Source organism: Danio aesculapii, chromosome 9 (assembly GCF_903798145.1).
Source record: "Danio aesculapii chromosome 9, fDanAes4.1, whole genome shotgun sequence".
Lineage (NCBI taxonomy): Eukaryota > Metazoa > Chordata > Actinopteri > Cypriniformes > Danionidae > Danio > Danio aesculapii.
Genome location: NC_079443.1, coordinates 9,614,433 through 9,629,421, shown reverse-complemented (window position 1 = coordinate 9,629,421; position 14,989 = coordinate 9,614,433). Strand labels below are relative to the sequence as shown.

General features: G+C 32.0%; 1 protein-coding gene across 1 annotated transcript in view; it reads right to left on the bottom strand.

The window, feature by feature from the left end:
• The window catches only part of myo16 (myosin XVI), a 255,324-nt gene that overhangs the window by 108,693 nt on the left and 131,642 nt on the right, over positions 1-14,989 (bottom strand). Inside the window, 3 exon segments of the mRNA XM_056464750.1 lie at positions 3,285-3,426; positions 9,553-9,624; positions 13,792-13,909. Coding sequence (XP_056320725.1) covers positions 3,285-3,426; positions 9,553-9,624; positions 13,792-13,909 — 332 coding nt within the window.

The following is a 14,989-nucleotide window of genomic DNA, read 5'->3' as shown; positions in this document are numbered from 1 at the left end:
AATGTCAGGACAATTCTGTCCTAAATTCTCACAGCTAAAGCACATGACATTGCTGGAAACTGTCAACATGTTTGGGTTGCACTTTACAATAAGGTTTCATTAGTTAATTTTAGCTAATGTATTCACTAATATTGACCAATACAGTACTTGTACAGCGTTTACTAATGCATTATTAAACTACTTCATGCTTATTAGCATTAGATGAACTAACAATGAACAACTTTATTTGCATTAATTAACGTTTAAAAGACTTTATAAAATAGTGTATTAAATGTAATGTTCATTGTTTGTTCATGTTAGTAAATACTAGAGATAGAACAATTCTCAAAATTATCTGTTTGGTCTATCAAGGTTCTGTGGTCACCGTATTCAGTTTACATTGTCAAAAATTTTATTTTTTTAACTTCATTTAGGGATTTTATTGTTATTATTGTACCTTTAATTCATAGTAAACATTCTCATATGGTTGTCGGTGAACATTATAATGTTGACTGCACAGCTAAGCAGGAAACAGGCCTGCATTACACCAGTTATTGGTCAGACTTCAGAACAAGCACAGAGAGGCTGACATTTCCTTACAATGCTAAACACATTACAATAGACTTTCGATTGTGTGAATGTGCAATTATTCATTTAGCACACATGCTAAGTTCAATCCATAGAGTCAGGGTGTAAAATTAAGAACTGCTGTGAAAAAGTCAATCTTCCTGAACATGGTGGTTGACCTTGGTCCCTCTAGGTGGGTTTGTGATATACATACATACATACATACATACATACATACATACATACATGCATACATGCACACATGCATACATACATGCATACATACATGCATACATACATGCATACATACATACATGCATACATACATGCATACATACATGCATACATGCATACATACATGCATGCATACATACATACATACATGCATGCATGCATGCATGCATACATACATGCATACATACATGCATACATACATGCACACATGCATACATACATACTTACATACAAACTTACATACATACAAAAAATAACGGACATTTCTAAATTACATTCACTGGGTGTTTTAGGAAGCAACACAACCAGGGCTTGACATTAATGCCAACCCGCCAAATGCAGGAAGATTTCAGCTGTGGCGGGTTAGATAGACACCCCACTAGCCTACTTGGCTGGTTGAAAATAATTTTTTAAATCGCCAGAGCTGGGTCATCACTAAAGATTAGAATGTTAGTTTATGACCGTTTGTCAATATGCGTGCAAATGTGCTCTTAGAACCGAGAAGAGATCTTCAGATTTTTTGTATGCAGCAGCTGTTGCCGCTTTCACCATTCTTTGAACAGATTATTATAGGGCCTAACGTTAACCGTGTGCATGTGATCATCGCCACAAAGAATGTTTTTCACCTGCTTTCTTTTGCTTACAGTTTTTTTTAAATAAGGATTTATTTATTATCCTTTACAATAAAATTGCTTTAATAGGAGATTAACTTTCCATTTATTTATAGTTACCTGATGATCTGGGACCTTTAGCCTGGACAAACTACTGTGTATAGTCCTATATAAATGAGAACTTTTTTTTTTTTTTTTTTAAAAGTCAATTTTTTTTGTAAGAACATTTTGTCCAATAAAAAGTGTATGTACTGTATATGTATATGTGTATATGTGTATCTGTATATGTATATGTGTATATTTTTTTTTTTTTTTTATTTTTTTTTTTTTTATTTTTTTTTTTTACTTGTATTATTTTTAACTTCTGCATTGATAATAGACCTAAGTACTTTTTTCTTAAACTTCATCATTTAATTGTTGTGTATGTACACTTACAAAAACACAGTTAGTGTGAGAAATGATCCAGAACTGGATAGAAAATGCATGAAAGCATGAAATCATGATTTAAGTCTTAACTGCAGTTACTTATTTTGTGTGGCAAAAAACCCCCACAAAAATGAAATCAGAATTATAAAATATTTAATACATTCAGAATCTTAAAATCCAACATGAATTCAGAACTCTAAATATAAACATAATTCTGAAAATTGTATTCTATATAGAATTTATAATACTAAAACTTGACATAAAAATTAAAGCAACACAATTAATTTGTTTATTTATTGATTCATTTTTTTAATAAATAAATACATAAATAAATAAATAAATAAATAAATAAATAAATAAATAAATAAATAAATAAATAAATAAATAAATAAACTGAAAACTAAACATTGCCAAATACACGTTCAAGGCCAGTAAAAAATGAACATTACACAGTAAATGTTCTTAATACACTAAGTATTTTTAGATCCTGCATGGAGCTTTTAGAGAAGCTGCCAGTTTCTAATTGTTTCTTGAAGTGCACATTTAAGTGTCTAACCCAAATTATGCTCAGTGTGTTGTTTTTGGAGGATAGTATGATTTATGAAATAGAGTAGAATGAGTCATTGTGGTTTGTGTATGTGTGAAAATAAACATACTTTGGCTTCCACAGAATCTTCAGTTTTAGCCACAAGATACCTTTCCCATAATGCAATGGGTGTGTTCAGCTCATGCACGACTGGTCCCGTCACATACTGTCATCTGTCCTATGGCTGGAAATCTCACATACACTATGCAAACTATTTCAAAACTTCACTGTGGTCTCTTGTTTTGACTGATGTTTATCAGTGTGTTCTTGAGTGTTTTTCCGTCTTCAAGTAATAGTCGTGTACATTCTGCTAACTGTTAAGACACACAATGTTCAAAATATGTTCAAAATAATGATACCTTATAATTGTTTTTTTAAGTTAATGAGGTTTCAACTTTATTTTTTGTATGTTTTGCAAATCTTCACATTTTAGGTCTGTTTAATTGATGTCAATTGAAGTACTGAAGAACTTAAAAATTGAAGGCAGCAAAAAACTGTCACAGTATATATAGACTAATATGTGCAGTGTATATGTATTAATATTAGTGAGGTGGGGTGGCAATATTTTCACCAAAAGATCAGAATATCATTTGTTTTCATGCCCATATTTTCCAAGGGTGCCAATATTAGTGTAAGGCACTGTAACAAGCATCAGTGAAATTTTATATATATTGAAACCACACTGAGAAATTAGAATGAGTGAACAATTTTTAACCTTAATTTGAAAAGTAAAAGTACAAATAAATAAATAATACAATTAAAATAAAATAAAATAAAATAAAATAAAATAAAATAAAATAAATAAATAAATAAATAAATAAATAAATAAATAAATAAATAAATAAAAAATTAAATAAACTGCACTTTCACATCCATCTTACCCAGTGGTTTCTTGATGGCCTTGGAGGTAAAAGTTGATGTTATTGACCAATAAGCTGAAGAGTCGTCCATACAGAGCTTTAGTCAACAGGTCTCTGTGATGGTTGGACATTTCCACTGTGTGGCGTCTTGTTATGACATCACCTGAAACACAGGAAAAATGCCAAACGCTCAGTGACATTTTACATAATCTGGCATTCTAAAATCAAATAAGACAGTTTATCCAGAATCATGCAGCTCTACACAGAGTTCTGAAATATAAACTCAATATTAAAAAAATAAACTCAGAAATGTATGTAATAATAATAACAACAACAACAACAACAACAACTATTATTATTATTATTATTAATATAATAATAATAATAATTATTATTATTATTATTATTAGAGTTTCTATTTAAGAAACTCTATTTAATTATTGTTATTGTTATTATTATTATTATTAGTAGTACTAGTAGCATTGACTGGGATGATTTTGAAGGGGAATTAATCTGCATAAACTATACAAAATTATACAAAAAATATACAAAATAAAATAAATTACAGCACATGTGAAAACAATAGAACACACAATAAAATAAACAGCACTTTATGATGTTCGGTAACAGTATTGAGGTACATAAATTTAAATCAAATGTAAAATACCACTATATCTTTATTGTATAGATAATTGAACACAATTAATCTTTGTTAAAGCGGCAAGCTTGAAATATCTTGCGTACAAATGTTTTAAATTAGCTTGAAATCTAACAGTCAGGGGCATTAAAAACACACATACAAATAAAAACCTTACAAACTATTATATTACAGCTAATATGTGCAGTGATTCCACATATCACGTTCTGAACTATGGTTCCTAGTGAATTATAATCCCACTTTGAAATTGCAGATCAAGCAAATGTGACTCTTTCATTTTCGCACATTGCGATATGGATGCTGAAATGATATATAGTGCAGTCCAAGTTCATGGTTAACATACTCTTCCGTTAACTCGAGATTTGGAATCAACATGTCTTGGGAAGGCATATTTAGGGTTAATCAATTTAGAGTTCTGGGTTAAGCAGATGCTAAGCTAACCTTGCTTACAGCAATACACCCAAGCTTAAGTTTTGCTAAACCAACAATCACCAAATCAGCTTTAACTAGCATAACATGATTAGCATCTAAACTCAGGCTAACCCTTCAAGCATGCCAAGCAAAACAATAAAAGTAGAAATACATCAGCGCGTCCAATAAATTAATAAACACCACCATATGTCGAAAGAATCATGCAGCCATTGGCTAATTGCTCCATCAGTCAAATTAAAAAGTTACTAACTAAAAGTGACTGACAGATACCATACTTGGAACACCAAAACACTTGACTGCTTTGTTTAGATTTTAGTAACTATAACTCTGACTTTTATTACGCTTAAGTAACATACTAAACAATGTAAACAACAGGTCTCCTGAAGAAACGGTGACAAACAAACGAATAACCATCTGGTTGTTCTGTGGATTCTTACAATTCAAAATAACCCCTCATGTACAGCAATAAATGTGTGTGTGTCTTGTTACTACAATAATAAGTATGTACTCCATATCTAAGATACACAAATTTAGCAAATACATTCTTTATAGGCTTTCCATTGAAAAACAACTAGCTACAATAAAAGCTGCCTACTATACAGGGATTCAATACTCAGCTGTGATTCACCAATCAACCTGCTATACACTTAATAACCTGGCTCAGTCTATTCCTGTTTTTAAGAGACAAACTTTCAAACCATGCCACCAGAGCGAAGGATAGAATAGACTCGTAGTAAAAGCATGATAGAAAAGAGTAAGCAAATAGGGGCCAATGTGAAAATGTGATAATTTCCTGAGACAAAACAGGAGCTGAAGCCCCTTCTTGCACACAGCTTCACAGTTTGCCTCAAAGTTCAAAAAATGGTCAATAATGGTACCCAAATATTTGTAGTTCTTGAGGGTTGTAGCATTAGACTGATGTATAGTTTGTCAGGATTCCTTGTGTTCTTTTTGTTGTACTCTATTAGTAAACACTGAAACGTTAAAAAAACATGCATCCAAGTCCTGTTGCTTGGCTTAACATATTTGCAGTAAAAAATATTTAAAAAAGCAAGCGAGTACTGAAAACAACAAAGTGGAAAACAAACTGGAGACAGCATGTCACAATCTGACTGATATATGACTCATGTGGGTGGCTGAAGAAAAAACAAAACAAGCAGGCCGTTGTTGTTTGTGTCAGCTGAGGGCACACAGCACATGCTAATGCTAATGTGGAGGACGCACTGCGCCAGGCCTGTGATGATGATGATGTCACAGACTGAATCACTGCGTTCGCAATGCCATTTATGACCCGCCACAGTGCGTCAGCTTCCAGATCCACACACTGCCAATGTCTGACCGCCAGTCCGGGATTGCCTCATGTCACAAACACATTTATCTGCACCGCACACACACACACACACACACACACACACACGCACGTCATCTCTCTCTCTCTCTCGATCTCTCAATTGTTTACTTGTTTAAGAAGGACAATAATAAAAAACAGCAAGCTGAGTGACTTTCTTGGTATTTATGTGTTTGACTATTGAAAGAATGCACTTCCTGTTCTTGTTCTTGTAATTGTAATTATAATAAATTAAGTCTAAAGTTTTCAGTTTTCTCTTTTAAAATACAAAATATGTTCATCTTTCTTTCTTTCTTTCTTTCTTTATTATTTATTTCATTCATTAATAATTTATTATAATCAAATTGTGATTACTTTAACCCTCTGGAGTCTAAGGTGATTTTGAGAGATGTTTTGACATGCCCTGATATTTGTGCTTATTTCAGCTACTTATTACATAGTATTGGCCAACGTGTATTTTTTTTATTCAGCACAAATTGTGCTATAATAATATGTGAGAAATATTGATGTACATGCTTGTGTGTTTTAGAAAAAATCATATTGTTGTTAGTAGGTTTTGAAGACAGAAATGTAGCTGAAATAAGGTCTTGTATGCTAGAATATTTACTTCACAATTATTCTGTGCTCTCATTTAAAGAAAACATTACAATGATTTACATTTTGTAAAGTCAGTGTCTGGGTCATAATACTGTATGCATGGGAGTGACAACGGTCATGAACAATTTACACCTGGAGAGACAAAAGACAGTTCACCGATCAAGGGCATTGTAAAGCAATGTCCAGCTTTAAAAGTTAGCCCAAACTAAATGCTTGCTGTTTTATGATCATGTAAACACATAGGGTAAACAATGTATGTGCACTTATACAGCACGCACAAAAATTTATTTGAAACCATATAAAACGTGTTTGCAAAACTGTTGTAATAAAAACCTTGTGCACTAATCCAGGATTTAATAATAATTTATTTAATATTTAAACATATCATGTTTATTTTATTTTACTTTACTTTACTTTACTACTTTATTTTACTTTAAATTAGTTTAACCCATTTAACATAGTTTTTTTTAATTTAAAAAAATTTGTATTGTTTTATAATTACTACTATTTGGTATGTTTAAAATTTACTTTCATTTATGTATTTGTTTCTTGCATACTAATGTTTATTTAGCATAATACATTAATACAAAGTAATAGCTTTTACATTTAGCTTTTTCTTAAATCTTTATAATTTAATAATCAAATTTTAGTGATTAAACTATGTATTGATTATGTTTTTACTTATTCGTATTTATTATCTTTGTGCCTTTTCTCCAAATAACGCACCAATTCAATCAATTTACATTTACAATTATCATTTATTTAGCTTATTTAAAAAAATATTAACATTACTGCAAGTATCACCAATCTGTATTTATTCTTTTTATACTAATCTTAAAATCACTTTTTATTTAATGTTTTAATTAAAATATCTATCATTTCTTTATTTATTTTCACTTTTTTCTTTCTCCAAAATCAACCATAATCCATTTTCCCTCATAAATTCATTAGTTAAACTATTGATAAATTATTTTTTCTTTCTTTTTTGCTTTATCTCCAAACAATTCTACAAACTCCCCAATTGACACGCCCTTGTCTCTAGACCTAACTTAAAAAACTCAGTAACACTTTAGTTTAAATATAATTTTCCATCATCAACTACAAGCTTATTAACTGTCTCTTATAAAGATATTAACTGCTATGTCCTTAATCCTACACAATGCCTCAATACAATTTCTACATTACTAACTACTTATAAGTTAAGCTAAAAGTCTCAGTAAATGGTTTATTAATAGCAAGAATTCTACCTTAAAACAAAACTGTAATTGAAACTTCTACTTTTGTTATTAACCTTAAAGTAGAGCTCATACACATTTTGTTTATCCCCAAAAATAAGTGTCAACATTTCTAACATTTTAACATGTGCAAATCTAACTTTGTATTCATACCATTTGCTTTACCGTAACAATGTCACACTTCATTGTTTCTAATGCATTATATGAAAAAATTATATTTTTATATGAAAAAGTAGCAATCAATGGCTTTATTTTTTTATTAACTGATGCTAACAAAGATTAATAAATACTGTAATATACACATTATTAATACTAAACACATTATTGACTACATTAACTAATACAATCTTATAGTAAAGTGCTATTGACTTTCAGGATATTGCATTCAAGAAATACAGACCACATTTAACATTATTTTAATGCTATAACTTCTTTTTTTGCAAAGAATGTGTCAACTCTTGCTTTAAAAAAAACAGGCATGGATGCGAAAAGCAAAGATACGGAGAGCGAGTTAGAGAGAGAGACGAATTACAGACAGACACAAGACAATGCCAAGTGTGCTTGTAATTTTCAGCAATAGTTCAGTTTGTCTGAATTCGGTTATCATCCAGACATCATGTGATTCATACATACTCCAGCATTTGTTATATAATGGGCCGACTTGCGCACGGTCTAGACCTTGCGACAGAACGGTGTGTTTATGTCTGTGTTTTCTGAATAAGGGGCACTTATCCAATTGAAATGTCAAATTGAGCCAAATTGGGCTCGCCAGTAACACAATCCAAGGCCAAAAGCTGCAGGCCACATTCATTGATGAGTCTGTGACTGGGCAAAGGCCAGAACGTCTCAATGAACGTGTCAGACATGCGGGTGTGCTAAACACGCTCACTGTAATTGACAGTGTTTAGTGGGGACAAACCCAAATGAAAATTCTGGGCCAAAACCAAAGATTCTGCATGCAATTTGCTGAAAACTGAAACCGAAAATGCTTTGTCACAAATATTTACATTTTTTTTATGTAACTTTATAATTTAAATGATATTGATAAACCCCCACCCCACAAGATCAGTGAACGAGGCGTCATTTTACCAGCGTTTCCATGGCAGCATAGTAGTGTATTGCAAGCAGTTGGAACAAGTATACTACATAGAAATGTACTGTTGGTGCATTAGTTGAATGTGCTTTGATTTTTTGGTGCATATATATCTTTATGAGTGCAGCAATGGATTATCCAGAGAGTGAAATATTGAGTTATTTTGAACTTTGACCACAGCACGCACAAGCTATTTTTTTGCTTTTGTTGGTGGGACAAAAACAAACCACTCTTGTGTGACACAAGCCATTGGACAGGATTCTTACACTTTTTCCAAAGTCAAATTTAAGCACCTTTCAGGTGAATTTTCTAACTTTTCCACCGCTTTACAATTAAATACATATACAAACTTCATCACATTATACAAGCTGCCAATTGTTTTATTGTATAGTATACTACGGTATTTTAATTAAACATTCATAGCATATTTGCCCCATGCCTTAAATGCTTCATTCGTCTTCTTCATCTTAAATGTATATTTATTTTTATTTCAAAGGGTGCAGATAAAAAAAGTAACACTATAGTTCAGATAACATTTCATCCTATTAATTACTGGCTTATTATTAAGACATTAACTGTTCATTAAAAGTTATAAAGTATGATCTTATTCACCATCCTTAATCCTACCCAAAACCTAAACCCAACTTCTACCTTACTAACTATTAATAAGGTGCTAATTAGTGGTTCATTAAGCTAGTAGTGTTAGTTTATGGTTTGTTAATACCGTGAAATATGACCAAAACTAAAGTGTTACCAAAAACAATATTAAAAACAAGCAGATCATGGTACAGGCAAATGCACAGACTCTGGAGTTTTTATTTTGTGGAAAAGCAAAGAGGCAATCATTTTTGTCAGCCAAAATTCAGTGCATTTCTAATGGTTTGTGTGTTTGTTAATGTTAATGTGTAAAAAAGTTAAGGTTGTACCTTTAAAACACTGAACATCAGAGGTGAGAGCAGAGCTGAGATCCTCAGAGCTAACCTGCAACATGCCGGCCACTGCAGATGAAAAGAAAAAAATAAATCAAAATAAATCACACACATTTGTAGGATTACAAAGGGACATAAATCCAACTTCTGATTGGTTTAGCCCTGTTTCAAGTAGTGATGTGTGCAACTAGGCTTTTTCCCTAATAGTCAGCTAAATATTGGTCAAGCAGAAAGAGGGTGGATGACTACATTTTTCAACATAGGCAAATCCAGGGGTGTAGTGGACATTTTAAAAGAGGGGGGGACAGCTATATGAAATCCAAAGGTTTACAATTTTAATCACCTGTTTCTAAATGGTTTATCTCTAGAAGTGCGGGGGACGTACCCCCCCCCCCCCCCCCCCGTCCCCCCCGGTTGCTACGCCCCTGGGCAAATCACAAACATACGCTTCAGCCTACATTTTTATGAAACTACAAAAACATACTTATACATTTGACTGCAGTTTTTGGGTTAAACAAATGCTAAGGCGCAGTATAATGCCAACAACCTTGTTTTTTCCCTTTTCATATTATTGATACATATTTTTTAACAAATAAAGGATTATTTTCATGCGGTTGTTTGCACCACACCAAATAAATACCACAAAACAATTTAACGATGTCTATGATATGCAATCAACTTTTTTTTACTCCCCTGATCTTTTTTGGTGTGGTCAGCTTGCTGAAATTGCTCAGTTTTTATGGTATTGTACTTGTGGTTTCAGTACTCGGGTTTCAGTCCATTGAAGTGATTCCACAAAATAGATAAAATAAATATAAAATCTAAATAAAACAACATGGTACACTTTCATTTGCTTTTGAAAACACTAATGGTTAGGTTTAGGAAATGGTTTAGGTCACTGATCCGCTGGTCTAGGTAATCTGACAAGCTCATGGAATGTACAAGACAGACATGCATCTGAAATGTACAACAAAATGGACAGACAAATGTACACAGCGCCCTCTAGTGGATTTGTTATCTGAATGTGCAACAAAACTAGTCAGAGAAACTTATTTTATGCTTTGCAAAATGTAGACCGATGCACATATATTTCCAATGAACCTTGGCTGATATTTCATTTACTTACTTTATTCAAACCAGCAGTTCATCTCAGCCGTTATTTTTTCCACAAATATAATGGCCATCAACTCTTCAAATACAAACAAATATTTTAACATTATATTTGTAAAATTTAAATAAAATAATGAACTTGTCCACTCGCTGACACACTCGTGTCCAAAACAAGAAAGAAAGAAAAATGAATACAGGTTTGGAACACGTGAAGGGTGAGTAAATGATGATGATTTTCATTCTGAAAATGAACGTCTTTTTTAAGCTTTTTGCAATTAAAATGGCTACTTCGTGATTTTTTTTCATCTTTATAAAGTGTATATATATGACAGAAATTGCCTCCTACAATTATATATATATATATATATATATATATATATATATATATATATATATATATACATACACTAGCAATCACTGTGGGATGAAGGCAATGCTTGATATTTTGTCCATATTGTGATGATAGTGTACCAATTTAATTAAAATTGAATTAATTTTCAATTAAAATACCAACCATAACTATTTTCGGTGATCCACAAATCGTCATATTAGAACAAATATTACTGGATCATGTGATAATTGAGACTTAAATAATGACGCAGAAAACTTTGTATAAATAATTAAAAATATATTCACTTAAAAAAAAAAAAAAAAAAAAAAAAAAAAAAAAAAAAAAAAAAAAAAAAAAAAAAAAAAAAAAATCGCTCTCAAATTATTATATTTTCAAAAATTGCTTGATTTTAATCAAATGCAGCCTTAATTATAATATTAATATGTATAAATATAAAAAATTCCTACAAATAAATACACATAATTAGCTTAACGATAGTTGATAATCTAGAAATAGTGCACTTCAAAAGCTCGCAATATGAATGGGCACACATTACCAACTTTATTAACTACGTTTTTGAATGTTGCTCATTTCAGAGTCAAAATCACATGCTAAAGCCCCCATTTACACACTAACAAATGGCAGTACAAAATGTGCCAAATGCAGACAATAATGCCTGTATGAGTGTTTGGGTGGAGTGTACAAAGTGTCATGTTCACTGTATGTCCAGTCTGAATGATGATCTCGCGTATCCAGCGTGAAGGGAAGCTCATCTGGATGTGTGTGTGCACCAGTGTATTTGTGCTAGCTGACGTCACTTGTTTACTCTGGCTCAGTGTTATGTGTGTCATTATGTAACGTTGAGGGCAGCGAGTGGCTTAAGGAAACAGGTGACCCGCTGCATTCGTGTGTGGCTGAAGAAGCATTAGCACAACACTGCGCGACAGAGTGTGTGTGTAACACTACTGATCAAAAATGTAGAATGAGCAGGTACAGCAAAATTGTGAATCATTATTACAGTTTAAAATGACTTTTCTTATTTAGTGTAATTAAGAAATATATAATGTATTCCTGTGATATAATGCTGACTTTTCTGCATCATTACTCTATTCTCTTTAGTCACATGATCCTTCAGAAATCAATAGAACAGGATGATATGCTGCTCAAAAACATGTATTATAATAATAATAATAATAATAATAATTATTATTATTATTATTAGTAGTAGTAGTAATAGTAGTAGTAGTACTGCTGAAAACTATTGAGCTGCTTCATACGTGTTGGCTGTGATCCACTACAAAAGATTGAAATGTGTTTACTTTTATTCATAGTAACCACATTAAATTGCCAAAGAGTAAAAGGTAAAAGACATTTATAATGTATGTGGTTAGTGGTGTTTTTATGCATGTGTATATGTATGTAATGTATGTATGCATGTATGTATGAAATAATTCATACCTTTATTTCTATTTAGCTTTTATATTTAGCTATCAAAAAATAAAAAATTGTTAAAGCTAATTTCTCATCAGCCAATCACAAGGCAGTAACTCAATGCATTTAGGCCATGGTCAAGACGATCTGCTGCTGAAACTATTTCAGAAACTGCTGATCTACTGGGATTTTCACTTCACTCACAACCATCTCTAGGGTTTACAGAGAATGGTCCAGGGAAAAAAAAATATTATTGTAATATTATTAGTAATGTACTATGTCATAAAACATGAATAATCTCAGACTGGTTTCTTGAACATGACAATAAGTTCACTGTACTCAAATGGCCTGCACAGTCACCAGATCTCAATCCAATAGATCTCCTTTGGGATGTGGTGGAATGGGAGATTCGTATCATGGATGTGCAGCCAACAAATCTGCTGCAACTGCGTGATGCTATCATGTCAACATGGACCAAAATCTCTAAGGAATTTTTTCAGTCCTTGTTGAGTCTATGCCAGGAAGGATTAAAGCAGTTCTGAAGGCAAAATTGCAACCAACCTGGTACTAGTAAGGTGTACCTAATAAAGTGGCCAGTGAGTGTATGTATGCATGCATGTATGGATGGATGGATGAATGAAGGCATATTTTACTCATTTTAATACTGTGTAATTTCATTTCAGTGCATTGCGAAACTAAGATTTCTAATTTTCCTTTAAGCTTACGTTTTCCAGCATATTATAACAGCCCCTTTCACACATACTGTATAGACCTTTCTGGAAAATTACCAGCAATTATCTGGAAAGCCTGTATGTGTGAACAGGTCCTTTTTGAAAATATCAGTAAATTCGTTCAGGCAATTTTCCGGAAAGAGAAGTTGTAACATTACCGGTAATTTGCCGGAATGCAGAATGAAAATTTCCGGAAAGAGCACGCTCACGATTAGAACACGCTGACGTGAGACCTCTACTCTACCAGTAAAGTCATTACGGACTTTAAGCATTCTTAAGCATTTTAAAGCATTTGACACTTCTTTAAAAAAATCTCATTATTACGTTTTGTTATTGTATTTTCGATAAAAAAAAGTGCAGCCTTAGTGAGGCAGAGAGACTTCAAAGCAATAAAAATAGTCCTAAACCCAAAACCTTTGTGCAGTAGTGTATGTACTGTGTATGAGAGCAGCTGAGAGAGTTTTCCATTACGTGCTGAGTGTCTCCACTATTAGGCCACACTAGAGCTGATGTACAGTAAACAAGCCTGTCACAGTTTTTTTTCCCCTCTTTCTCTCTCTCTCTCTCTCTCTGTCGCTCTCTTCCACCTTAGTGTCCCGCTGGAGGATGTCACCCCCTGCTGGCTCCACTGACCTCTGTCCAGCAGCTGTAAGTCGGACACAAACGCAGTGTCAGCGTCTGTCAGAGCTGTGAAACGCAGATCTCCCAAGTGCAACAGAGCAGAGATGAGCACAAACACATTCTCCACCTCCTGAAACACAAACACGCATGCACGCACACACAGAGAGAGAGAGAGAGAGAGAGGGTCAGCCTGGACTCTGGATTTCTAGAGGACACACCGAAAAAGAAAAAAAAAAAAGAAGAAGAAGAAAAAAGAGGCCTCTGGAGCTGCTTTGATAAATACAGCTGCTTTAAACTGGGTGCTAAAGTCAATCAATCAATCAATCAATCAATCTTATATATCCTATCTATCTATCTATCTATATATCTATCTATCTATCTATCTATCTATCTATAACAAATGAATTAAATGAAATAAATTACAACAAACTATTTTTCTCAGTAACATTTTTCTTAATTTCTTATTTATCTGTATATGTTTTTTTTTTTCTTTTCATAAATATGCATATATTATATGTGTGTTTAAACATTTTAAATACATTTAACACTTTATTACTTTTTATTTCAGTATTATTGTCAAATTAGCATGTCTAATTTTCATTTAAGCTTATGTTTTTTTCAATTAAAACATCAATTTCAATAAAATAACTGTTTGTTTATCATTTTAGTTAACAATGGCACTAATTCACTGAGCTGACTTCCAAAAGATGACTTAAATTAATACTTATTTATTAGCTTAGTGACTGATTGTTTGATTTATTTAGTTATAATATAATAATTTAAGTTTATATATTTTTTGCTCTTATTTTTCTTTAAGAGTCTGACAGAACTCTTAGCAAGTTAATCTACTATATGTATTTTTATTCTATTTTATTTAGATATGTTTTTTGAAATCTTTCAATAACAATAATTGCAATTACAAAACGACTTCCATGGCATAGCTTAAAACAATAACAAAAACGATTAAATAATAACAATTAAAACATAAAAGAGTTAATTACAACAATTAAAATGTGATCAATGCTACTAATGCTAACTAGCTAAATAAATAAATAAATAGATTTAGAACTTTAGATCTTAAATCACAAAATTGTGTTTAATAAATCGACACCCATGTTTTCTGATATAAATAAATAAACAAATAGATGAATGAATAAAAGAACAAATAAATAAAGAAAATAATGAATGAATAAATAAATAAATAATCAAT